Source organism: Sciurus carolinensis, chromosome 17 (genome assembly GCF_902686445.1).
Source record: "Sciurus carolinensis chromosome 17, mSciCar1.2, whole genome shotgun sequence".
Lineage (NCBI taxonomy): Eukaryota > Metazoa > Chordata > Mammalia > Rodentia > Sciuridae > Sciurus > Sciurus carolinensis.
The window spans coordinates 27861738-27886490 of record NC_062229.1 but is presented as its reverse complement, the minus strand read 5'-3'; the positions used below and the strand labels follow the sequence as shown (position 1 = coordinate 27886490).

The window sequence follows — 24753 nt, the reverse complement described above, 5'->3', positions numbered from 1 at the left end:
AAGACGTGAGTGTGTTGTTGGTGTGTGTGTGGTGTGCAAGTAGAAATGTGTTTGCTGTGGTTTGTACTGTCAAGAGGGGTTAGGGAAATAGAGACTGGACCGGAGGTGGCTTCCTGGACTGTCAACAGCAGGCCTGGAAGAATCTGCCCTTTCCTGAGTCCAGGTCTGGGGCCACTGGGGAGACTGGGGGAAAAGGTGAAAATAGCTTCCACTTTGCAGGTGACTCAAATGAATTTTGCAAGTTGGGTCCAACAGAAATTGGGGTGGGAAAGTGCTGGGTTGGGCAGGCAGAGACTGTGTCCTGTTACTGTCTCGGTTTATGCAGAGAGGGTGTGGCACATTCCAGAGGAGGCTGCGTGGAGGCCAAGTTGTATGGCTGGACGGGTCTCAGGAGGTTTCAGGCACAGGGACAATAACACAGAGAGGGATGACAGGGAGGGGATCTCGGCTCCCATGGTGTTGGGCATCGGCATGTATGTTGCATGGTTAATCTGTCCTCTTGAACTTTTTTCTTTAAAATGATCCTTAAACCAAAAGCCTTTACAAGAGACACAATTAAGAGGTTTGCTCTGAGGGTCTGTTCCCCAGTGATGATATGTTCTCAACCCCACATGAGCCTTTAATAGGTAAGATAACTGCTTTTTAATTGAATCGGAAGTTTCAGATTGCTCCAGCCATGACTACATTTGATTAACCTGAATGATGTAACAGGCTGGGAGCTGGCCTAGTTAGCCCAAGAACTGCATAATGATCTCTTATCTGCAGATTTTTGCCCTGACTATGGACTATAGGAGAAAGACCCAGAGGCTTTCTCAGGGCATCTATATAAATATGCTGAGAAACTTTACCACTGTTCCCTAGCATTACATGAAGATGCTGTCACTTTGGGTTTGTGTGCATCTTCAAATATCTTGAGTAATGAGATTGGTGGATAGCTTCCAGGGTCTTGAGAAGAAAGGGTGAATAAATCCTTCTTTTGTGTGTGTGTGTGTGTGGGGGGGGGGGATTGTTATTTTTTGAAGCAAATTCCCAAGAGACAATTATAACTCCAAAAGGCAGTTACAGAGATGCTTCTTTTTGGAAGCTATCCTTGACCCCTTCCAGACCTTGATGATGTGTAGTTTATTGAATCTTCCATAAGTTTTTTTTTTTTTTTTTTTTTTTTTTTTTTTTTAATTTGGGTGCTGGGGATCGAACTCAGGGCCTTGTTCCATAAGTTTTTAAGGTGATTAAATACATTCTCAGTGTCCCATTGGATCAGGGAGTGTTCGTTCTAGTGGAATGCCTGTCATTGACCTGTGGGTGAGCTGGGTGTGGCTGTGATGCCTGTCGGAGTCGGGGAGAAGGTTTCTTCATATCTGGACCCAGTACTACACTGTGCTCTTGACACATTGAAATAAAGCCAGTCACTAGCCACGGCCAGTCTGGAGGGTGAGAGGAGGCCTGCTCTGCTCTGGATGTCCATCAGAAGGATTTTCTTACCTAGCAGTTCCTCAGTGGTATCTTTTGGCCTCGAGGCACCCTGACCTCTCCTTTTGCAAGAGCAAAGGAAAATGGAAGCGAAGGCTCATCCATCCAGGGATTAATAGATATCGATTACTGTTACTGTCTGAATGTGTGTTGAACAAAAACACTTGCTCTATCCCATTGTTGAGTAAAGGGGAGAGAATTGTTGGGACAAAATTTATAGGGACAACTGACATTTTCAAATCCCATTTAAAGATAGGTAGCAAAATAGGATAAAAGAAATTGAAAGCAAGAAATGATCTGGTTTAGGAAACCCACAAAAGGGGAATTTCGTGTGTCTTCTAATTTTGTGGTTATTTGTTTATACATTTCGAATTATTGGGTTCTTTCCTGGTTGTAGGCAGGTTGTCCTCGAAGTAGTATTTGCCCTTGTTTATCTTTTTAATTGCAAATCAGTAGACACACAGCATTGCTTTGTACCTCCTATCATTTGGTAAACTCAGTGTGGAGTGAAACTTCTGAGAAACTTTACATACTGATAACCAAAGGCAACTCAAATGTTTTGAAAAAGATGTAAACTCATCATTTATTTCAGAGTTACGACTCACACTTGAATTGCAACGTTAGCAGTGAAAAAGTAATGTGTATGCATGAGAATAGAGATTTTGCAGGCCAATTAGGACTGCTCTATAAAAGTTGGAATTAAGAGGTGGCTGCTGTTCTCTCTGATCTCTGAGGTCCAGGGGAGTTCATCCCCTTTATCAGTTTTAGTTGTGGTGGTCTTGCACCCATCTCTGTTCCCCCACCTCCCAGTACGACTAACAACAGGCATAGAGCAGGGACTTAAAATAATAAGAAATGGAAGAGGCTGATTGCTTAGTACCTTAAAGTAATTTTTAGAGATTCAAAGTGGCCAGCCATTAACACAGTACAGATAGCAGTAACCTTTGCACGATTTGTACACACTTACAGTTTAAACTCAGGGGTCAGACATTCCTAGTTATTTAGATTTGATGTCCTATCTATAGAGCAGGACCTTTAAAACTTGGTAGATCATTGAACATCATCCACTTAATGAAAAATCAGATTCTCAGACTCCCTTTAGACTGGGAGAGACCTTAAGAAATCTGAATGCTTTGGGTGATTCTTTATATCATGGAAACTGCCAGTGAGTGGAGAGCGGCCCCAGGCACCAGGGTTTGGAAGATAATTCTTTAGGTCAGTTGCAGAATCTCACCCTGGGCCGGGGTTGGGGGGAGTATGCTTATGAAGAGTGGAAGCCTTTTTATTTTCAGAAGACTTGGGTTCAAGTGCATATCCTTAAAGACTCAGATTGCATTTTGTAGTTATTCCAGGAGAATGTAGGGTGGTGGAAAGAACCCTGGCCTGGAGTCTGCATTTGAGGCCTGTTCTGCGCTTTGTGTGGCATGTGGTTTAGGCACTTCCTGGAACCTCTGCAAGCCTTTTTAAACCCAGATTCCCCCTCTGGAAAATGGGAAGAGCCACACTGGTTGGCACCTTTGTGGAGAGGAGAAATTGCATATGTAAAGTGAATGTTGTTTTTTAAGCCTTGAAGAGCCAGCTAGGCTAGTGCTTAATTTTCTTTTCTCAGAAATAGTGCTAATTGTTGTTCCTTAAAAAAAAAAAAAAAAAAAAAAAAAAAGTTTGATAAAGGAAATGGCTTTTGCGCAAGGTGCAGTGACTGCCTGTTCCTTGTGAGTGTTATCTCTATAATCAGACCTGTTCTCCATCCACGCTCACCCTGTCCCTTTTTACAGTGTTTTAGATTTGGGTGTTGGAGCAAAAGATGAGTTTTAGTTTACAGTGATTTTACAAAAGAAGAAACTCAGGTGGATTGTTGCAAAGATTGTTCTGATGACTTCTCACCCCGCAGTGGAAGTCCATGACCACAGGTAAGGGTGATCATGGGTTACTCGCTTGATTTCAGTGACTTCTAAAATGTCACCCACGTTTTGAAGCGATTTCTCTTAATTTTCCTGCACCTTCTTTTCCCCGAGTGTCATACAGTGGAAACAGACCTCCATTTCTTGTCTTGTGTGTATCGTGTGATGCACCCTGGGAGGTGGAGGTTGATTTTAACTTTTCCAGACACTGCATTCTCATAAATGGCTGTTCAGGTGATTTTTTTTTTTTAAGAATGAAATGTAAACAGTTTTGTAATGAAACTATTTTATAAGTGTAAGCTTTTATCACTTGCCTTGGTAGAGATAATGTCCTCCCTGTGATTTAGAAGCCAAGGACTAAGGAATTGATGAGAGGAGCAAAGTGAGCCCAGAACCCAGAAGTTTGGGAGTTGGCAACTGTTTTTATTTATTTAAAGGGCGTAAGCCAAGTCCAGGGGAGATGACCCTCCGTCATGGGCCAGCCCTGCTCTGTGGGACCAGAGAAGAGGTATGTGAGGGAGCTGCAGAGAACACGAGGAGGGGAAAGGGCATCAGGTGGTGTAGATAAATGAATGATTAAAGAGTGGGAGTGGACAAAAGATCATCACCAACCATCGAAAGCCAACTAATAAATGCAGGAATCATGGAATGAGACATTCGCCATTTGCCATTCATCCTAATAACTGCTTCAGGAAGCATCATCAAAACTGGTGGTCTCAACTTATGTCACCACCAGATGCTTTTTAATTGGAGAGGGAAACTATGATCTTGATAGTGGAGACACTTGCAGACGTCTCCTGAACCAAGTGACCCCTGTAGACACTGGCAGGGATGGGACTGACCAACAGCAGGTGCCTCCTGGTAAGATGCACCGAAGAGAAAGTTCTCCCCTCTGTGGGATCTGTCTTTTTGTTGTTGTTGTTGTTGTTGTTCTTTTTGGATACACATGACAATATATTTTGACATATTATACATATATGGAGTGTATCTTATTCTAATTAGGATCTCATTCTTATGGTTGTACATGATATGGATTCTCTGTGGGGGTCTTTCTGAAAGCTCATAAACCCAGTGTATCATAAGAAAACACCAGGTCAACTCAAAGTGAGGGATAGTCTACAAAGCAAGTGGCCTGTATGTTCAGAAATATCATTGCCTTGAAACAGAGACCCAGAAATGGTCCCAGATTAAAGGAGGCTCATGGTAGCTGTCAGTTCAATGCAACACTCCATCTTGGGTTCTTTTGCCATAAAGGATATTATTGGGACAACTGAGAAAGAGCTCAGTAATGTTGAGTTAGGTATTGACCTTGTTTCAGTGGAGAGAGAGAGAGAGAGAGGAGACAGCTATGGTAAAATGTCAGCATTTCTGTAACTTCAGCTATATCCAAAGAAATGCAGAATGTTCATTATTCAGTTTTGGTGGAGGTAGACAGGTATTCATGGCAATATTCTTTAAAGTATTCTGTATATTTAAATATTTTCATAATTAAAAGTCTGGTGCAAAATTTTAAATGCTATGTCCTAAATATTAATTGTGGCTGAGATAGATATAAATAGGAAGGAAGGAAGGAAGGAAGGAAGGAGGGAGGGAGGGAGGGAGGGAGGGAAGGAAGGAAGGAAGGAAGGAAGGAAGGAAGGAAGGAAGGAAGGAAGGAAGGAAGGAAAAGAAAAGAAAAGAAGCTTGGACATCCTTTGTTAAGAATACCCTCAATTTGAATTAAAAGATGAGTAGAAACAACACGATCATGAGTAGAATCCCTGGAGGGAGTATTTTCAAATGTGTGAAATCACCTTCCGTTTTCATTTGTGTGCTTTCTGGACCAGCCTGGCACTCTGCACACCCTATAGTCAGTCTGATACTTGCTGAATGAATCATGCACAGGTGGAGATTCTCCCTGTCTCCCTTCCCAGAGTTCAGAATAACTGACTCTCCCATTTGGAAGACCTGATTCACAATAATATCACCATCTTTAGAATTTAATTAACAAACTCAATTCAATAACATTTGATGAAATTCAAGAATTTCTTCCGAATGTGTTTTAAAGTAAACGTTGTATTTAAATCTTACACAGTTTTTCAAAGTGTAGTTTTGAACTCCCTGCCTCTCAATTTCTTTCTGCTGTGCCTCCTTTTTTCTTCCCTAAGAAGACCATGTCTTTAACAGGATAAAATGTAGCAATCATTTTTCAGGTTCTAAAAATCTAACCAGAAAATGCATGTGTACTTAGATTTTCATTTTAGATGGGTTTTAATTTTAACTAAAATCTTTTTATTATCGTCTGGTTTTCTATCTAGAGGTACTTGTGTATGATCCTATAGAGGTAGCAATTCAATTTAGCAGATGTTTTTAGCTACCTAAGCAGAATCCTCAGCCCTAAGGATTCCAGGCTGAATGAGACAGTCCATGACTTTGTATAGAGAATTCTTTTTGATTATCTTGCCTCTGCTAAAATCTTCCCTCTTGATTACCTGGCAAGGTTACCTGAATTGCCAGCGAGGTAGAATAGTTCTCTTGGTATAGCTTTTGGGGTCAGGGAGACCTGTCTTGGTGCAGCTAGGAGATGGCTGAAGCCCAGACATTACAGAATGAGCTGGGACACCCTGAGATGCCAGCACTGGGGGCCACCTTTCAGTGGAGTGAGAACCAGTCACGCTCACTCTTACAGGCAGAATCAGGCAGGAAGGAGGAAGTGGTTTAAAGATACACAAATGGTGGATTCCTTTCTCAGGTAACATTGTGAGATGTTAGGCTTTAGATTTTTTTTCTTGTCTCGCTCTAGTAGTTAGGAAGGATCTTTATGATTCTGTGGAAACAGATTTACTCTGAGCGAGATTTATAAAATGCAGACCAGGAAAGAGAAAATGCAGTGTTATTGCTAAAGATGGACCAGGGTGAATTCAGTTTCACATAGGTAATAGTTCCCGCACTGTTTCCTTTTTGCTAAACATCAAAAGGATCACTTCCTCCCCCTGATCAGTGCTGTCAGCAGGCGGTTGTCACAGTCAGATTTATGTCAGATTCTCTAGCACACCCACAGGAAATCTCTCATCCGAGGGCTGTTGGGCAGTCCTTCACCAGGGCAACTCCTCCGCTTGTGCCCCGCCTTTAGACAGGTGTACCTACTGTGGTGTGTTTTGTATTTTCCTATCTAGTTGCTACGAAACTTCCAGGAAGCTACCATTCTTGTTGCTCCCAGGAGGGAGGGAGAAGAATCTGGAGGTGGAGAACTTGCCAGGTTCCTTTACCTGCCTGGCTAGTTCCCCGCTGGGCCGTGGGCACCTGGCAAGGTCGCCTTAGTGCGTGCGCAACAGAGCAGGGCATTCCCATTCCCGACAGGTGCTTTGCCCCGCCCTGCCCCTCCTCCGTGCTTGTGAGAGCCACCCACTTCTGGGTCCTCTGAGTGATGCACACCCCTCCACTCCAGCTGAGCCAGGGCATGTCCACTGCCCAGGCCGGGGCCCAGCCTGTGCCCCTTGGGCCTGGGCCCCGATGGCTCCTCCAGGCAGGTGTCCAAGAGCTTCCCCAAGGGTGGCCCCTTAGGGCGATGTTTCTGCTTTGGGGCAACTTCAGCAATGTCCCTGAGCGATGTAGGAGGGGAAGAGGAATGTTTTGAATACGATTGCTGGGATGAAGAAAGGAAGCCCACCCACGAGCGGCAGGACAGCCTGGACAGCTTGGAAGATGGTAAATTCTGTGCTTTTCTCATATTTGATCCTTCCTCTGTTAATGTCAACAGGCTTGATGGTCCTGATTTTACTTCCCTCTTGTATATTTTTTAAATTTGAGGTATTAAAGTGCACAGATATGTGAACAACTTGATGCCCACATAACACCCGAGAAGCAGCTTTTACAGCTCCCTAGAATGTCCCCACACCCCTTTCTGGCTGACCCCTGCCTCCTCAGAAACCACTCTTCTGAGTTCTGTCACCTAAAATTGGCTGGGCACTTTTCCTGATCTATGTAAGTGGCATCAAGTCATGCGTATTATTTTGTGTCTCTTTTCCGTAGCTTAACTAAGGCCTTTGGTCTTTGAAATTTATCCCTTTTACAGGAATGTCCTTGTTTTTCCTTTGTGGCATTATAGCAGTCTGCTTTAAGAGTTTCAGTTGTTTTATTGTGGCTGGGTTTTAATAAGTTAATGGATAAGAAAATGAGTCATTATTAAATAAAACATGTTTTTGTGCCAGCAGTGTTTATTTTAAAAAAATGATTAAATGCTGATTTGAAATAAGGACTTTTTTTTTTTTTTTAAACTTAGAAATAATCCAGACAGAAAAGCCCAGGGACTGACATTGAAACCACCAGGGAGGTCACTGCAGGGCCCCATCATAGGGATGCCCCTTCACAGGGAGGAGGAGGGTGCTAAGAATAGGTGGGCCAAAGGCTGGAGTGAGTTCCTGGTCGGGCTTCTGGGGCTTTAGCCACAGTCTAGGGAAAGGGGCTTCTGGGAGTGGAGCAGGTTGAATAAGCAGGGATCGCACAGATGTCCTTTAGGACTGTGGAGGAACAATACTCAGAAAACCTTTTCAGTATTTTGCTTCAGGATGGTTTGTTTTTATGTCTCAGGATAACTTTTATTTTCAAAATTATTTTTAACCAGCCACATAATAAAAGTTTTTTTTTTTTTTTAAGTTACTATCCCAAAAATATTGTTAAGACTTCACCTCCAGGATGGTGAAGCATATTTTGTTGCAGCAAAGAAGATTGGGACAGGCCAGAGGAGAGCAAGGGGCTCAGTTTTGAGACCTGGAGCCCTTCCACAAAGGAGATGGTGGAGAGAAACAGAGTGGCAGGCTGTTGGGGACTGAAGGTTAAGGAGGACAAGCATTTGTTGGGCCCATGGAAGTGATCAAATAAAGTCTTCCATCTTCTCTTGTAGAATGAGGGCCAGCTTAGATTGAACTGGTGTGCTTCCCGTCCTTTAAAGCCATGCGGGTCCACATGTGACCTGCACCTGCATCACCATCGGAGCTTGTTAGAAATGTAGACTCTCAGACCCTATCCTGGGCCCAAAATTGGCCTCCTAACAGGATCTATAGGAAAGCTAAACAACTCCTCCAAAGTCACATTAATTAGTAGTTCCAGCCTATACAGAATGACTTTGGAGCTCTATTCTTTTAACCATGATGCCAGAGCAGTTTCAAACTTTGGTCCCTGGCCATTTGCATCAGCATCTCTCAGGAATTTGTCTGAAATGCACATTCTTGGGACCCAACCTAGACCTACTGAATCAGAAACTTTGGGGTGAGCCCCAGTAATCTTGAGTTTTAACATGCCCCCTGGGTGACTCCATGCACATTGTCCTATGCATGTCCGCATCTCAGATACCAGGGTGTCTGCCTTGTCATAGAGTTCGAGGGGAGAACCTGCTCTGCATTTGCCATCTTACGATTAACAGTTATAGCCTCTTCCTTCTCTTGAGTTCCCACCCAATATCCCCTCTTTCTCCAATAAAATATTTTCAGCTATCCTGTAGGTGAAACAGTAACAATATTTTCAGAACAGTAATCTCAAAAGGAAAACCGCCTTATTGCCAACATGCTTCTCTCCTCTCTCTCTCTCTCTCTCTTTTTTTTTTTTGTAATGGAACTATCTCACTTTTGAGGGTTGCTCCTGGTCTGGAGGAAATCTATGATGCAGCTTAGGAAGAACGCAACTTGGAAGGTTTGACTATGTGGTCAGGTTTTCTGGAAGCCTGTTGTGTATCCCAGAGCAAGCTGGGAAGGACCCTGTTTTCTGTCACAGTTACACCACCCTTGTCTTGAGTTCATAGGAAGCCAATCCCTCATGTGTAAGAGGAGTGAGTAGCAAAAGCACGCACAGGGATGTGGCCACTCATCTAAACCAAGTGCTTTTGTTTGAAGACTGAAGGACAAAATTAGTACTTGAGTTGCTCTGATAGTTGTGAGTACAGCACAGGAGAATGCATTTCTCTCCCAGTCACCTTGTGGGGTGCAAGGCACTTGCTGACATAACCCATTTAATCTTACAGACCGATGTTGAGGTAAACATTATTCCCATTTGGCAATCAAAACACCTGAGGCTCAGCTAGGTTGACCTTGTTCGGGGTCCCTCAGCGGTAGACACAGAGCAGGGCCCTTGCCCTTCCTTGGGGGTCCCTCCTTCCATACACCCAGGCTCTTAGAGTTCTAGACCCTCTTAGGTCCTTTCCTGTTATCATCTCCTTTAATCCTGACCTGCCAGGCAGTGAGGCTGTGCTCTGTCTCAGGAGAGGACATATTCCGGCTCTGCCATCTTCTGGTCATTGGTTGCACCATGCCAAAACCAAAATTGATCTCAAGTGCCCTGGGGCATGCTTGGAGGAGGCCGTGGTGCGATCAGCAGGGCTGACCTGTGTATGTGAAGTGATGGGCCACCCTGGAATGAGGAGGACAGGTGCAGAGTGAAGCTGGTGCTTTATTGCTTGGCAGATCCCCGTTGCTTTCTCAGGAGATGTCAGAAGGAGTCTGGTGTCCTCATTTCTTCTCACCTGGGCACATCCAAGACTGTTGCCCCTTTGCTAGATGACTTGCTAAATTTTTGGCAGATGGCCTCCAGGATCACTCAGGAGAGGACAGGTGCTCTTGAAAAGAGCACGGGGAATGGTCAAAAGAATTTACCCGGTGCTCCTGTGGTTGAGGTTCCCTGAGACTCCTGCATGGAGGAGGGAGTGTGTCCTCCTCTCTGTAGGGTGGCTGCCAGCAGCAAGGGAGTGGGCAAGCAATGGTGTTCTGCATGAAGGGCAGTTTTCCAATGCTGACCACTAACCAGAAGTGGTAATCTGGACAGAGATAAAAAAATGCCCACTGGTGCCGGGAACCCAGAGCCTGTTGGAGTGCCCTGGGCCAGCGTCCTGGTGGCAGCACCTGCTGGCTAAGTTCTCCATTTGGTTCCAAGGTGAGCCTTGGGAAGCAGCACAAATAAAGCACCTTCATCCAGCTCAAGGGAGTGTTCCTGGGCTGTAGCAGGAGGACTGGGCCCTGTGGAGAATGATTGGTGTGCTAGCCCTGCAGGTGGTTGTCATACTTCAGGCCCCTGCAGACTGTGGAGTGGAACGGCCAGACCAGAGAAGGAGCCTGGGGCCTGGTGGCTTGTTAATGACGTGTGACACTGGAGGGTGCTGGGCAAGGCTTCCTGGAGGGTCATGGATAATGAAGGAACTGACCCAGTTTCTCAGTACCAACTGCAGCACGATATGAAGGTCTCTGCACATGGTTTTCATTGTCCCGGTCTCTGCTCAGGGCTTGGTTCTCCATGTCCATGGCTACCCACACAGTCCTCTGGTGCTGTCAGTTCCCCTCCTGGAGCCGGGGACAAGCATTACCTCAGTGCTAGCTCTGGGCAGAGCTTACTCATGATCTCTGCATTTTAGGGTCCCTTTGCTGATCTGCCCACCACTGGGTCTGTCTTCTGTCCTCCTGAACTTCCCAGCAGCACCTCTCACCTGGCACTTCCTGCTGCTGGCTTTTCTGTCCTATGCTAGTGTATGTGGGTGTCTTACCTTCTCAACTAGGTCAAGAATTCCTTCAGGGTAGAATTCATTATTTACTCAACAGATAACGATTAAGAGCTGCAGCTTGGGGGTCAAATTGATCAGACCCTCCCATAATAGCTCTGAGACCATGGGCAGGTGTCTAAAATGGGATAATAGCAGTGCTTTCCTCACAGGACACTGTAAACTATAAAGGAGATGATAGGCATACCGTACTGAGCCAAGTGCAGGCACATGGCTTGTGCTCAGGGTGAGCCATTTGACTGTCACCTCGTTTAATATCTCCATGATAAATGGCTACCATAGGTCAACACTGGGTGTTTCAGTCTGGGCCAGGGTCGATGATTATAGAATCTAGCAAACCTAGAAGTATACAGTTATGTCCCATCTGTCCTTGGACTAGCCACTTGGTCTCTCTGTTTTAATAGGAATCATACTTGAGTTGTGGAGTTGGTCTGGTCTTAAGTAGTACTTATAAGATACCCAGGGCAGCAGTGGCATGATGCAGACGTTCGGTACTAGTCGTTTCATTTATTCCTCTCTGCCTTTTAGATAGCTTACTTTGGTACCCTGCTTTCAGATATCAGATACTGAGGAAAGTGAACCAGTGAAATTGCCACACTACAACTTCAGTTAATAACGGCACCCACAAGCAGTAAGACGGAGCCAGAGTTGTACCATGTTGCTCTCTGCTTTTGGCAAGTGGTGCTTTGCTCTTGCCTCCTGATGCAGGGGTGGGGCACTACACATGTGTGGGTGATGGCCATATAGACTGCTGTTTGGACGAGTCTGCTCTGGATCAGCCTCTGTCAGCACCATTGCCCCAGAGACTTTTGGTGCCTTTGCCTGGAAGCCAACAGGCAGAGCCACCTGGGGTGGGGACGGGTGGCAGCACTCTACTGGCTGCTAATACCACAGATGCTTAGGGAGGCATCCTGTGATGCATCCTTCTTAGCAACTTCCTCTTTTCTTCATCTTTTTATGTCACATTGGACCTGAGCTTGATTGTCCCTTTCCAGTTGGGTTCTTTTTTTGCAGGAAGCCTTGGGGCAGGGGAAGGACTCAATAGCACACATGTTCATCTTGGGGTGACAAGATGTATTCCAAGGTATTTTCACCTGTCTCTGGAGGGATGGTTAGGAATGAGCTATTTTTTGCAAGTAAAATAGATCCCACTCCCCCTCTGTCACCCCCCCCTTTTTTTTTATTATGAACTGTGTGTCTGGTTCAAAATGAATATCTGTGCTGATTCCTTAATGGAGGATTTGTTATTCTAAACAGTTTGTCCAACAGCACTATTGTGGCCCAAGTAAGACTTAGTCAAGGGCTGAGATAATAAAAGAATGTTTTTATGTTGTCACAGGGAAGTGGTTGGAATACGGTGTGGTTTAGATATGCTTGTTTGCATGTTATTTGGTTACTTAAAATATTGAGGTATAATTGACACACTGTAAAACTCACTCATTTAAACTGGGCAGTTCAGTCAGCTACTTGAGAGGCTGAGGCAAGAGGATCTCAAGATCAAGTCCAGCCTGATATACTCAGCAACAGCATGTCTAAAGATAAAATTTAGCACAAAAGGGTTGGAGATTAGCTCAGTGGTAGGACATTCTTGGTTTCAATCCCCAGTTAAAACAAACAAAAACAAAACAAAACAAAACAAAAAAACAGGTACAAAACAGCTAGAGTAACTGAGACTTGGAGACTGGGAAAGGTCCTTTCTTCTTGCTGGGTCATGGGAAGAACAGGAAATTCCCTGATGGAGAAGTGGGAGAAAGACTGTCCCTACAGAAGGAAGTAGCAGTCATACTAGTGCCAGGCCAGACACCTGAGGGTGGCATCACCAGACCTGGCTGAGCTATGGAAAAGAATGGGCGTGAGGGTTGGTGAGGTGGGAAGGGTGGATGGGTCAGGTAGGGATGGCCTCTGTATGTCCTCTGTGTTGAAGCTGCTGCTTGCAGGAAGTGGCAGAGCTGGGGAAAACTTGAAAGCAGAAGGGGAACTAGTTAAATGTAAAAGCACGTAGAGAAGACTTTAAAGGACATCTATTTTGTAATGCCTGGAAACTTGACATGAGTGGTGACTCAGTTAGGATTTTACGGGAAGCTTTTTAGCTGTGGCTGTCAGGTTCTGCACCTCCACCCTCCACCTGTGACAATAAGGACAGACAATAAGTATTAAGTTTCCTTCCTGGAGGGTTCAAGGCCACATGTAATGATGCTCTTTCATTTTGAAAACTGCTGCTGGTCAGAGTGAGAGAGGGCTCATCCACTGACTTATGGGCCGCTCATTTTTCTGACACCTAATTACTGGCTCTGCCTGGACTGGGCATATCAGAAATCCTAGGGGCATATGTCTATTTTGAAAGTTTATTCAATACGTATGTAGTTTTTATAATAAAAATTAAAATATAATAAAGTGAAACAAATTCTAAGGTACAGATGATAGAAGGGAAAATTGGATAGAACTTGGATTCTAAAAAACAAATGGAAAATCCTCTTTTAATTAAAGAAATGACCTATAAGCCAAGCAGAACACAAAGAACCCCAAATGTAAACATATGGGCTGTCAGGAATATTTGTGGGTATGGCTGCCAGGTCTTTGAGTTAAAAGGAGACAGTCAGAGTCAGAGATGTTTTTATTTTTATACTCAAACACACACACATATATATTTATGAATGGATTGGATGTGTAAATTATGTACTTATTCACTTAAAAATATATAAATGCATCACACTGACATCAAGAGGAGAAACGTTATCTGAATTAACTTAAGAGATGATGAGAGTGTAACTAATTAGAACAAATAAAAAAATTTAAAAAGGAGGTGATGAATGCTATTTGCTCATTCCACCAAAAAGAACGAGGAGTGAGGTCTTCTAACTCTGATTTCTTAAAGACCACAGCTAGGGTTGAAGCGTCAAGGGAGCTTATCAGGCCTGTTAATGTGACACGTGACATGGAGCTGAGGTTTCTTAGGAGAGCAGGTTGCTGGGATGGAGCTGTGAAGTCCCCTGCTTGGGTCTCAGCTCTGGCTACTGCAGACAGCCCTTCCACGGCTCCTGCCCTGCACCCCAGTATCCCCCACATCACTGCTGTCTCCTTCTCTTGTGGGGTTTGCACCCGGGCCCTCACTCCCAGTCACTCCTGAGCTTCTTACCGGCCAGGGCTCCTTGGCCTTGAGCAGGGACTTGTTTCTACTCAGGGGCCTGCACACATAGGTATTTAAGAATTTTTTTGGCTATCGTCTCATGCCAGTGAGTGGAAGCTAGAAAATGGGCACCAGCATTTATTCTCAAATTCGTTTGGGGCATGGTTTAATTTGTATCCAAGTTGAACTACTGATTTTTGGACTAAAATGCCCTTCAGAACTGTGCCCATCCCAACCAGTTAACCATGATAGCCCAATCACACGTCTCCCTCCCTCTGTCTGCCTTCCCAAGAATGAGCACTTGGTTCTTGCCTCATTTCAAAGTGGATTCTGCCAACCGGAAAGGAGCCCCTCCGGCACCCAGTCGTGATGCTGGCAGGAGGAGGGGAGGGGCCCTGCCACTGTGGGTTGTGGTGAGCCCTATGTCTGGCACATCTTCCCACAGTGATATGACTGTCTCGATGCCCTTGATTTCACTGGGCAGCCCCATCTTGCTTCTGACTTGTCACGTGCCCATCGCGAAAGGGGACAACAGACAGACTTCCTGTCCCCCTCATCTAGCGAGAGGTGCAGATCCTGTACTTTGTCATTTACTTCTTGCTTTATCTGATCTCACAAATATCCCAGGGAAAGAATCTGCTTCTCTATTCCGCTGCCAGACAGGACTTGCCTGGACTAGTCCAGCAGCCTGGACACTAGTCACTCCAAGTTGCCTTGCATCCCCTCCCCCATGGCTTCACACTCAAACCAAAATATTTTCCAAAATACAAACCTCACATTGACACTTTCCCTTTGAAAAACCCTGCAGTGGCTTTCCGTTATCCCATGACAAAAGTTCAAGCTCTGTAAAGGGACTTGCCAGACCTTGAACCCTCAGCCACCTCTCCTTGGCTGCTCTGTTTCCCTTGTACTCCAGGAGGGCGGGTGACCTGTCTCTTTGGGCACAGAGCCTGGTAATGATAACGGATGCTGTTTAGTGTTAGTTCACTAGTGCTGGAGGCTCCATAAGTATATTGTGTATCTACTTGATGATCTAGGCAGGATACGTTTAACTTCTTATTCTAGGATTTGGACCATAATGTTTGTGTATTAAGTTATAGAGGTTTGTAGCTGTTCCTTTACTTTTTTTTTTTTTTTTTTTTTTTTGGTGGAAGTGAGTTTTTTTGGTAGCACTCCCTGGGTCAGAAATGGAGCTTCCATTTGAAACACTATTCCTTCAGAGAGAGAAGCTTGGCCACAGTTTATTGTAGATAGAGTGTCTAGAAAGTCAGTACTTGAAAAGCACAGCCTGTACTTATCTTACGCTCTAATGGTGTGGTTTATTATTTTCCCAGCCTCATTGGTCTCGGCCCTACCCCCTCACTTCTTGGAAGAGGAAACCCAAGACCCAGCTATTAAGAGGCCTGCCCAGGCCTCGTGGCCTTGTCTCCTGTGAAAACCTTATGCCTCAAAGTCAGACTCGTCCTCCCTCCAGTACCATAAGTGCTTCTTGCTCTGTTCACATAACATCCCGAGCACTGCTGACTGGTTCCAGCCCTGGCCTTGCTCTTGTGTCCTTCATGGCTTTCTGTTTTAGTCCAGGAACCAGACTGGCCTAAGATCAGTCCCTGCAGTGCAGCCTTATTCTCTGTGACCCGAGTTGGGTGCTTAAGTCTGGGTTCTTGACATCTCAGAGCCTAGGCTTTCTCATCTGCAGACTCACTGCTGTAACAGCGCCTGCCCTGCAGGGTTGCTGTGAAGGTTCAATGAGAAGGAATATCACATCCCTAGTCACGGCATTGGGGCACCGTAGGTGTTAGCCGCCCCTGCTGGGTTGCTGTTCTTGTACATTTGCTATTTGCTAGCTGTGTGGCATTGGGCAAGTTATTTACTCTCTCTGGGCCACAGTTTCTCACTTGTAAAATGTGTTAGCACAAGTGCCCGCCCTACCTGGTATTGTTCTGAGGATTATGAGAGACTCCCCACAGAGGGTTGTGAATATCCCTGGCCACAGACGTGTGCTCAGTGGAGTCTGCTCGGGTGATGGATAACCTGAGCACTTTGAGTTGACCCACACACCCTGTAGGAAGGTAGGTACCAAACATCACACCGCACCCCATGAAAGTGTACATTTATTATCTGTCAAATTTTTTAAAAATGTTCTGTTGATGCTGGTATAAATTTCTCTTAAAATTAAGCTCACAGACTATCCTAGGACCTTATACTGTGGTTGACTGTATATATTCCTGAAAAGTATTTTGGATAATTCCCCCTGCCATGGTTATTATATATATATATATATATTTAAGCACACACACACACACACAAAAAAAAAAAAACCACTAAAATTTGTGATCCTATCCAAATGTTAAATTTTTTGTGACCATCCTTAATTTTTTCCTGAGTACTATAAATTTATACATCTCTCCCCCCCATTGGTATAATATGTATTTTTAAAACCATAACTGGAATAATAATCCAGTTGTACTTCCTTGGCTTTCAATAGGCAGGTTTTCATGTATACCTCTGACTTTAGATTCAGTCAAAGGTCTTGGCACTTATGGGGGCCCCTGTGCCCTGTCCCCCCTCAGCTGTAGCTGCGCCATCTGGGGTGTGAAGGGGCACCCCAGCCTCCTTTCACTACATGTGTTGTGACAGTGGGTATCTGATAAAGTGATGCTAGAAAGACCATTGGTGTACCTGTTCATTTTGTTGGGTTAAATTGCTAAGGTATTTTAAAGCTTTTTGAAATTATCTTTATGAAAGGGCAACACAAGGGATTCTTGTGGTGGTGGGTATGTAAAACTGCACAGGCTGGAGAATGTACAGAGTTTCACGTACATCTGGTCAGACATAGGTGCATTTGCGCGCGCGCGCGCGCACACACACACACACACACACAGTATAAGTAAAACTGGGGAAATTCTGAGTAAGAGTCATGATTGTATCAATGTTAGTATTCCCTTTGTAGTATCATGTGATAATTTTGCAGAATGTTACCATTGAGGGAAACTGACTCAGGGGAATGCAGGATCCCTTGTGGTATTTCTTATAACTACACGTGGTTACATGTGACTATGAATAACTACAGTGATCTTGGTTCACAAACTTAGCTTTAAAATTTTAAGTGTAATCTCTGGTTAATGGATTGCTAGAGAAATAGCAGCTGAATCTTGTTCTAGAAGGACATGGCAGCTAAGCAGGAGGAAAACTAATTCCTGCTGGTGGTGTAGGAATCTTCACAAAAGGATTTCTTGCGCCCTGGAGCTGATGGACTGTCTAGGGCAATTTGAACTGGACTTCATCTGCATCGAATTAGAGTCTGGTTTTAACCCACTCTTATAAATGTCCTTTGCCATTCCTTACCTGGCTACTTTGTCTGAGGCAAGGGGAAGGGAGGTGGTTCAGGCAGTGAGCTTCCCTGCAGCAGTCAGGGGGGATCCTGCCATGGAAGTGCTGAATGGAGGGCAGGAGGCAGAGGGCCAGGCTCCTGGCTCTGGGGGCTCAGTCTTGCAGGTTTCAGATTCAGGACCAGATTTCAAGCCTCCTCCTTAAGCTAGAAAATCATTCCAACAGCTCAGATTTCTCTGAGCTCATTCTCTAGGATGATCTCTGCTTGCATTTAATAAAATATTTACAGACCTATTGAATTCCAGTTGCAGTTTGCCATTAGTAAGGCCACTGAATATGAGTTACTAATACACTTCAATTCCCAAATGCCTTTCTTGAGCTGTTACCGAATGTGGACCACTATGAAAGTATTCACTCTTAACAGAATTATTCTCCAGTGTCTTAGTTACAAAGCATTACTAAGAAGTTTTATTAAGCACCAAAGTGACAGGGTTCAAAAAATTGGCACTTTGGCCCTGAATCCATTTACATTCACTCTTTCCCCTGCAGAGGAAAACCTGTGCTACCTTCTCTGTTTGTTGAACTACAAATCAATTCCTTGCCATTGATTTAAAATAAAACAACCCTGAGAATTTTTGGCAGACTAAGGCCTTCTTTCCTTTCACAACTCTTTCCTTCAATAAAAGGAGAACAAAGACGCATGGTCCTAAAGCAGCTTTGAGCAGCCTCTAGGGCCACAGTAAAGTGTTTGTATAATGAAACCACACTGTGTGTGTGTGTGTGTGTGTGTGTGTGTGTGTGTGTGTGTGTGTGTGTAGCAGTAGCAGCAATAGTAGTAGTGTTTTTGGTGCAGATTTAAAAAAAAAATTTATCTATCTATCTATTTATCTATCTATCGATCTATCATCTTATGTGTGTATCACCCTAGTTTCCTGGTATGAATGCTGGTTGCATAGCCTTAGAATTGAGGTCATTTGGGACGGAGGGGCCTGTACCATTATGAAATTACCAGTTAAGATTGTGTTCAGTAATTAAACTAATAGCTGCTTCCTGAAAGCTCCTGCTCTCTCCATGTGAATCTGTGCAGTCAGTAGATTCTGGATCCTGTGGGTCTATCTGGAAATTCACTCATGGGGGCTGTGCTGCTCACCCCCTCCATATTCTCTTCAGTTTGCCGAGTTTGTATGAGGCCAGACCACCAAACCTCACCTTGAAGGAGGAGCACACATGCAGTATCAGGGCTTCACAGGGACTCAATGGCACTCTCCCTCACACAAACCTGAGCCTCCCCACTGGACCTGGGACATGGAACCCCCGGGGTGCTGAGTACAGTGTGGGTTGAACCCAGCAAAACCTATGACCCTTTGTGCCTAATAGGCAGAGACAACTTTAGGGCCACCGTTTTAGATGTACCATTTGTTGGGTGGGGTTGTGGTACCACAGTCTCACTGTGACTTCTGTTTCTTACAGTTTTATGTGCTGAAAGAGTTGGCCAGATGACTAAGACATACAATGACATAGATGCTGTTACTCGACTTCTTGAGGAGGTAAGTATTCAGGGGAAGGCAAAAAGGGTTGCTTATAATTGATCAGTTATAATTTATATTGATTAGTGCAAAGCTTACTGTCTGTGTCAGTGAGGAGTCTCAGAGATTGGGTCTCCTTGGGGTATAATTTAATGGCTTTACTTTTTGAATTAGCACTTATGTAAGTGACCTTGGTAGCTGCAGTTTTTAGCAGGTATTTTAGGTTTTTAAAGGAACATATCATTGACATAAAATATGTTAGCATTCAAATACTTGCTAGAATACCCAGTTTAAGATTTGAGCACTGCTAAAATATATTTTAAATCTATCCACAAATGTCAGAAAAATACATCATTACCCTGTCTTCCCAATGTATTTTAAGGTTTTTTTTTTTTTTTATATCAGGCTAGTGTGATATTACAGTGTCACCATGGGAAGAAGTAAAATAAGTGTGGCAAGAATAATCTAGGAAACTTGCTTAGGATCAGGCAACTAAGTGAGGACTGGTTCTCAGTTTCTTCTGAGTGTCCCATTGGCAGGTGAGAATTGAGATCTGAAGGCCTCAGAAATAGGAGTGTGATGTGTGTCCTTAGGCCTCACCTGGGCTGGAGCTGGTAGGGTCTTAGCTAGTATTTGCTGAGTGCCCAAACTACCCCACCACCTCTAAATCCAGCCTTCAGTGGACAGGTGCTAGCTTTTAGCCCTGTGTTCCTGCTCTAGACTCTAGAATGACTTCGGGCCTCTTAGTGTTCATTCGCACCTTCCCTGGGAAGAAAGTAGAAAAGCATTGGAAACAGAAATCATTGTTACCATTTTGAGGCACTGGGAAGACAAGGTTGAAACCTGGGTGGGACCTGGGCAGCAGTGGTGGGACCCAAGGCTTTTGCAGGGGCCCTCTGTTCACATGTCTCTGTCTTCCTGTGTTTCTCCCTTCTGCACAACCAGCCTCCCCATACGCCCTGCAACATACTCCTGTCTCATTCTCCTGAAGGGGAAGTTGCAAACTTCTCAGCTCTATATAAATGATGTCAGAGTTTGCTTCTATGTAACTGGGCATTGGGGAAAGCATTGTGGGGCCCTGACCTTCTGCCGTTTGGTGGCATCCAGTGGCAGCCATCTTGATGGTGAGCATTGGGCATGTGGCAGGCTTGCATGGTTGACCCCACTGACTTTTAAACCTTAGATGTAATAGATCTTTGATAAGATATCTGTCTCTTATCATGCTTACTATTTGGGATAAACCCGAACTGAGAGCTGAGTGTTGTCTACAAGCCATCTCATTAATTCTGTAGTAGCTCTCAGAAGTCAATACTGCTGTTTCCCCCATTTTACATGGAAGGAACCTGAATCTGATGGGACAGGTACCAAGATTACTTGGCAGATTCCCAGTCCTGGCCCTTCGCCCCCCGTGCATGGGACTGTTGCTCTTGAGAGTTGTGTTTGCTGTCCCATGTAGCCTTTGTTAATACAGTTGCCATTGGGACATTTTCACTTGGGAAATGTGACCTGGGCACTGCAGCCCCTGGGTGTGCACTACCACCCCTAGATGTGCATTGCCACGGTCCTTGATGTGGCTCGTCTGAGTTGGCAATGCTGTGTAGGTAAAAGCTCCACAGGGCATGGCCCTGCTCTCTGCTAGGACATTCAAGGACCACTTTTTTTTTCTTTTTTCTTTCTTTCTTTCTTTTTCTTGAGGGGGAGGAGAAGGAGGAAAAGTTTAGTGGGGGCTCCTGGTATCAGACGTGTCAGTCCATACATGGCTGACTCTGTTGCTCTGGTCCCCAGTGAGGCAGAACATCATGGTGGAAAGAAATGGAGGAGGAAAGCAGCTCCTTGGCCACAAGGAAGTAGAGGGAGCACAAGGACCATTTCAAAGGAGCCAAGAACATAAGTTATTTTTATGTGGATACTAGGTATCAATAATCTACTTCCCCCCAGTTTATTTCCTGACGAAAGTTTGCTGTATGAAGAGTATATAGTCTCATTTTTTTTTTTAAATTGAGTTGCTGGAAAGAATATTGGTAGGGCAGTTTTTCACATGGCTTTTTGTTGTGCCTTGTTTTATTTTTAAAGGGTTATCATGTTTTTATCTCTGTGTTTTATATATAGCAACACCATTTTGTTCTTGCCCTGATAAGAATCCCAGCTGAATTGACTGCCTTTCTCTGGAAGCAGCCGGGTTAAAGTCTAGCTGCACTAGTCATGTGACAGTTGCGCGGTGCTGTGCTTTTCACTGGCCTTTGGCTCTTTTCTCGCTCGTTTGTGTTGGTTTGCATACCAGCCACATGCAGGCTGGTGCTGGGAACTTGACAGGATGCTGAAGCATAGCCCTTGAGTGTGGATGGTGTGCTCCTGGTTTAAGGGGAAGAGGATGCTGCAGCTTGCCCTGGTTCCCTGCTGTCGGGAATATACCTTTGGGCAGAGCTCGCCTCCTCCCCAGTTCTGAGAGAGAGGTTCCACAGTCCCCTTAGTCATGCTTTTATCCTAAAATTGGTGAATGGGATGAGTCAGCTGCTAAGCGTGGGAGGCAGGCCGTTCCTTCTCTAGTGGGCACACCTTCAGCGTCAGCGCAGGGTTTCTTTACAAGACCAAAGGCTGAGTCCAGGCTGCAGTCTTCAAAAGCAAAACACAGCAAAGCGTAGCCAATGGGAGGGAGAGGCAGTTAGAGTGAGCACCACCTTGCCTCATTTCCCACACGGTTAAGAGGACTAGATTTTCTTAATAACTTATTCTTTCCAGGAGCCTAAATTATTTGTAGTCTCCTATTCCTCTTATCGTAGTTTAACCCAATGGTCATTTCCTAGCTGCTTTCCTGAATTTAGAAGCAAACATTTGTCGTATGTTAGTTGGTAGTAAGAAATGGGAGCTTTTTTTTTTTTTTTAATTCTTGTAATTCCCTCCAAGGAAACTCAACCAGCCTGATGTCTTAGTAAAACTAGAGCAAAGAGACTAGAGACGCCATAGTAACTTTGGAAGTGTTTTTCATTTCACCCATAAATATTTGTACTATAACTTCCTCCTTTATTTTAACCAGCAGAGAATGTTCTTTATAATGACTATAGAGATAAGCTTTCCTGTGTGCAGCCACCCGCCCTCCAGGAGAGGCAGGAGGCGCCAGGGCTGGGGTTGGAGGTGTGATCCTAGGGCAAAGGCCTTCCTGTTGAGCTGGCCACTCCACTTGTTTTTTTTTTTTTTTTTTTTTTTCCCCACTCTGCCTGTCCCCTGGTCTTAGGTGCTGGCCCTCGCTGCCCTGGGAAGCTGTCCCTGCTTCTTCAGGTGCCCTGGCAGTGCCTTGCCTAACCCGCCTTCAGCATTGTAATTTTACTTGATTTGTCTGCAGGGAAATGAGCAGACAAAATGTGGCTAAGGTGTGTGCAAAGAGTCTGTGCTTGCTGGAACTTGGCATCCTGGAAAGCAGTGTGGAACAGGGAGTCGGAGAGTGAGCTGATGGACGTTAATTAAGCACTATTGGGCACTCAGTCGAAGAGCTTGTTCTAGCAGGGAAATTTAATAGACTTGAGTTAGATTTATGGAGACCTTGCTTCCACAGAGAAGTGTCCTTGGTACTGCAGTTTTAGCCGAGTGTGAGAGGTCTGAGACTACTTGGACTAGGTGCCGAACACTTGAATGCTGTGCAGGTTCCCTCATACAGTTCTTTGAATTCTTTTCCTTAGGTACCAAATAAACACAACTGTTGAGTCTGAGAATTGACAAAGGGATGTGAAATGAGGAACCTTCCTGGTAGATGCTGTGGCCAGCAGGGACAGATGCACAGAGATGAGCATTGGGCAGAGCCATGGTGTCCCCTTGGCTGCATGGATGGGCCCTTTTCACATGTGCCGAGTCTCTAGGTGGTAAGGGAACAGTGGTGAAGCATCAGTTGTAGGAATGGTTAGAGCGTGTTTCCAGCTCCCTTGCTGTGATACCCAGCTGGATTCTGGCACAGTGGGGACAGCAAGAGGGAGCCAAGTTACGTTGATTGAGTCTTCCTGAACTGTACTGCGACTCCAGGGGCCATGCTTAGGATTCAGTGAAACCCCCATGGTTTGCAAAGTGGAGCACACTATTGCCGCACAGAGTAAACTGGTGGCTATGTAAGACGTTAGAAATAAAAGCTGCTTGTTCCTTTGGTTATACAACTCAGTCATAAAGCTAGATTTTTTTCAAGGCTCTCTAAGTTAGCCTGCCCCCAGCTCTACCCACCATTTAACAGACAGGGGGATTGGGCTCCTGGGATGTTCAAACTGTTGTACTCAGCTTAGGATGGCTCACCTTGAGCACTTGAACTGATGACCAGTGCCTGCTGTAAGAAACATAGCTTAGGGACCAGGGCATGGTTCAGTGGTAGAGTGAGTGCTTAGCATGCACGAAGCCCTGGGTTCCATCCCCAGGACCAAAGAAAAGAGAAAAGGATTGTGTCTTAGGTTGTGCCCCAGTACTCACAGAGGTAAATATGCAATAAACACATGTTTAAACATGAAATAGTGCCCTTATCATGTGCAGGCTCACTGATATTTTCAGTTTTGTGCTGTTGCTTTTAATTCAAAACAAAATGCTGGTTACTGAATGATGACTCAAATGATTTCTCAACCCACCTAGGGGTTATAAGATGTGATTTGGAAAAAGTAATCCACAGTGGACCTGATGCTGGTGAAACCAAAACCATTTGCCTCAGGCCACGTTGGTGGTTTAATAGTGGGTGTTAGATCAGAAACTAGGACTCCTCTCCAACTTTCTTTTCCCTACCCCAAACTACATGTTCCCATGCTTTCAAAATACTGGCAAACAGAGTAATTAGCATGGACTGCTACTGTGATGTGGTTTCCCAGAACCCCCCTCACCTCGCCAACCCGCCCACCCACCACCACCTAGCAGAGGGCAAGTGAGTTATCATAGTGGCAAGGGTGGATGCTGTGGGGATCATAAGTGTGAACTCAGGAATGGCATCTGTCCACCATCTGGGGCATCTTTCTTCTCACATAGACAGCCGTGTCTTTATATGCCAAACAGGATTTTCTACCATGTGTGGCTCTGTCTAATTGAGGTTACTGACTGAACGATCCGAAAATTCTGTGTCTGAACACATTGCCTCTGAAGTAGGGCGATTCTGTGCATCATCTCTGCATTCTGGAAGATCATTGTTTGTTTTTAATAAAGCCTACGTAGCTTCTCCTAAGCAAAACACGAAACAGCAAACAAAACAGATGTAGTTGTGTCTCAGAGTGACTTTAAACGTTTTCATTTCATATGAGGCAAAAATAAGGAACTCAGCATGTTCCAACCTGGTAAATGGTAAAGAGGCCACCCTACCTGTGCCAGATTTCAACTGCATTGTGGGAGCATTTTAGAACTTCTTCATTCATTTTACAAAGAATTATTGGCGGTTTCCACATGCTGAGCCTGGCAGTACAGCAGCCCAGTGGCAGGTAGAGAGAAGCTTTATCAATGATTGCATGAACACCAAAAGCAATTGTGAAGAAGTGTTTTGGGAAGCATTATTCCCCCTGTGGGAGCAAAGATTTGTTTTCATCAGATCTTCAGGCTTGCCTTTGGTTGCTTGATGTCTGGGTAGCTCTCGCACACACGTGGGTAGAGTTTACTCCTCTTTAACAGGCATCAAATGCTGACACAGATGGTGAATTATTAATTCTTGTTATTTCTGGATGCCCTTGTTTTCCTCACTTGACATCGAGCCCTATTGGCTCCTTCAGGACATGTGAGTTTTTTTGAATCCCTGTTCTCCCTCTGGCCTTTTGTAGAAAGAGCGGGATTTGGAGTTGGCTGCACGCATCGGCCAGTCATTGTTGAAGAAGAACAAGACCCTAACGGAGAGGAATGAGCTGCTGGAGGAGCAAGTCGAACACATCAGGGAGGAGGTGA

General features: G+C 44.8%; 1 protein-coding gene across 11 annotated transcripts in view; it reads left to right on the top strand.

The window, feature by feature from the left end:
- Positions 1-24753, top strand: part of Trak1 (trafficking kinesin protein 1) — a 108829-nt gene that overhangs the window by 46389 nt on the left and 37687 nt on the right. For 9 of the 11 annotated variants that reach the window (XM_047532636.1, XM_047532630.1, XM_047532633.1 and 6 more), the window contains 2 exons: positions 18818-18894; positions 24633-24749. In XM_047532636.1, the coding sequence (XP_047388592.1) occupies positions 18844-18894; positions 24633-24749 (168 nt within the window). In that variant the 5' untranslated portion in view covers positions 18818-18843. Of the gene's footprint in view, positions 1-6787; positions 7059-18817; positions 18895-24632; positions 24750-24753 lie in introns of those variants that run through there. The other 2 variants (XM_047532632.1, XM_047532639.1) reach the window with 2 other exon arrangements.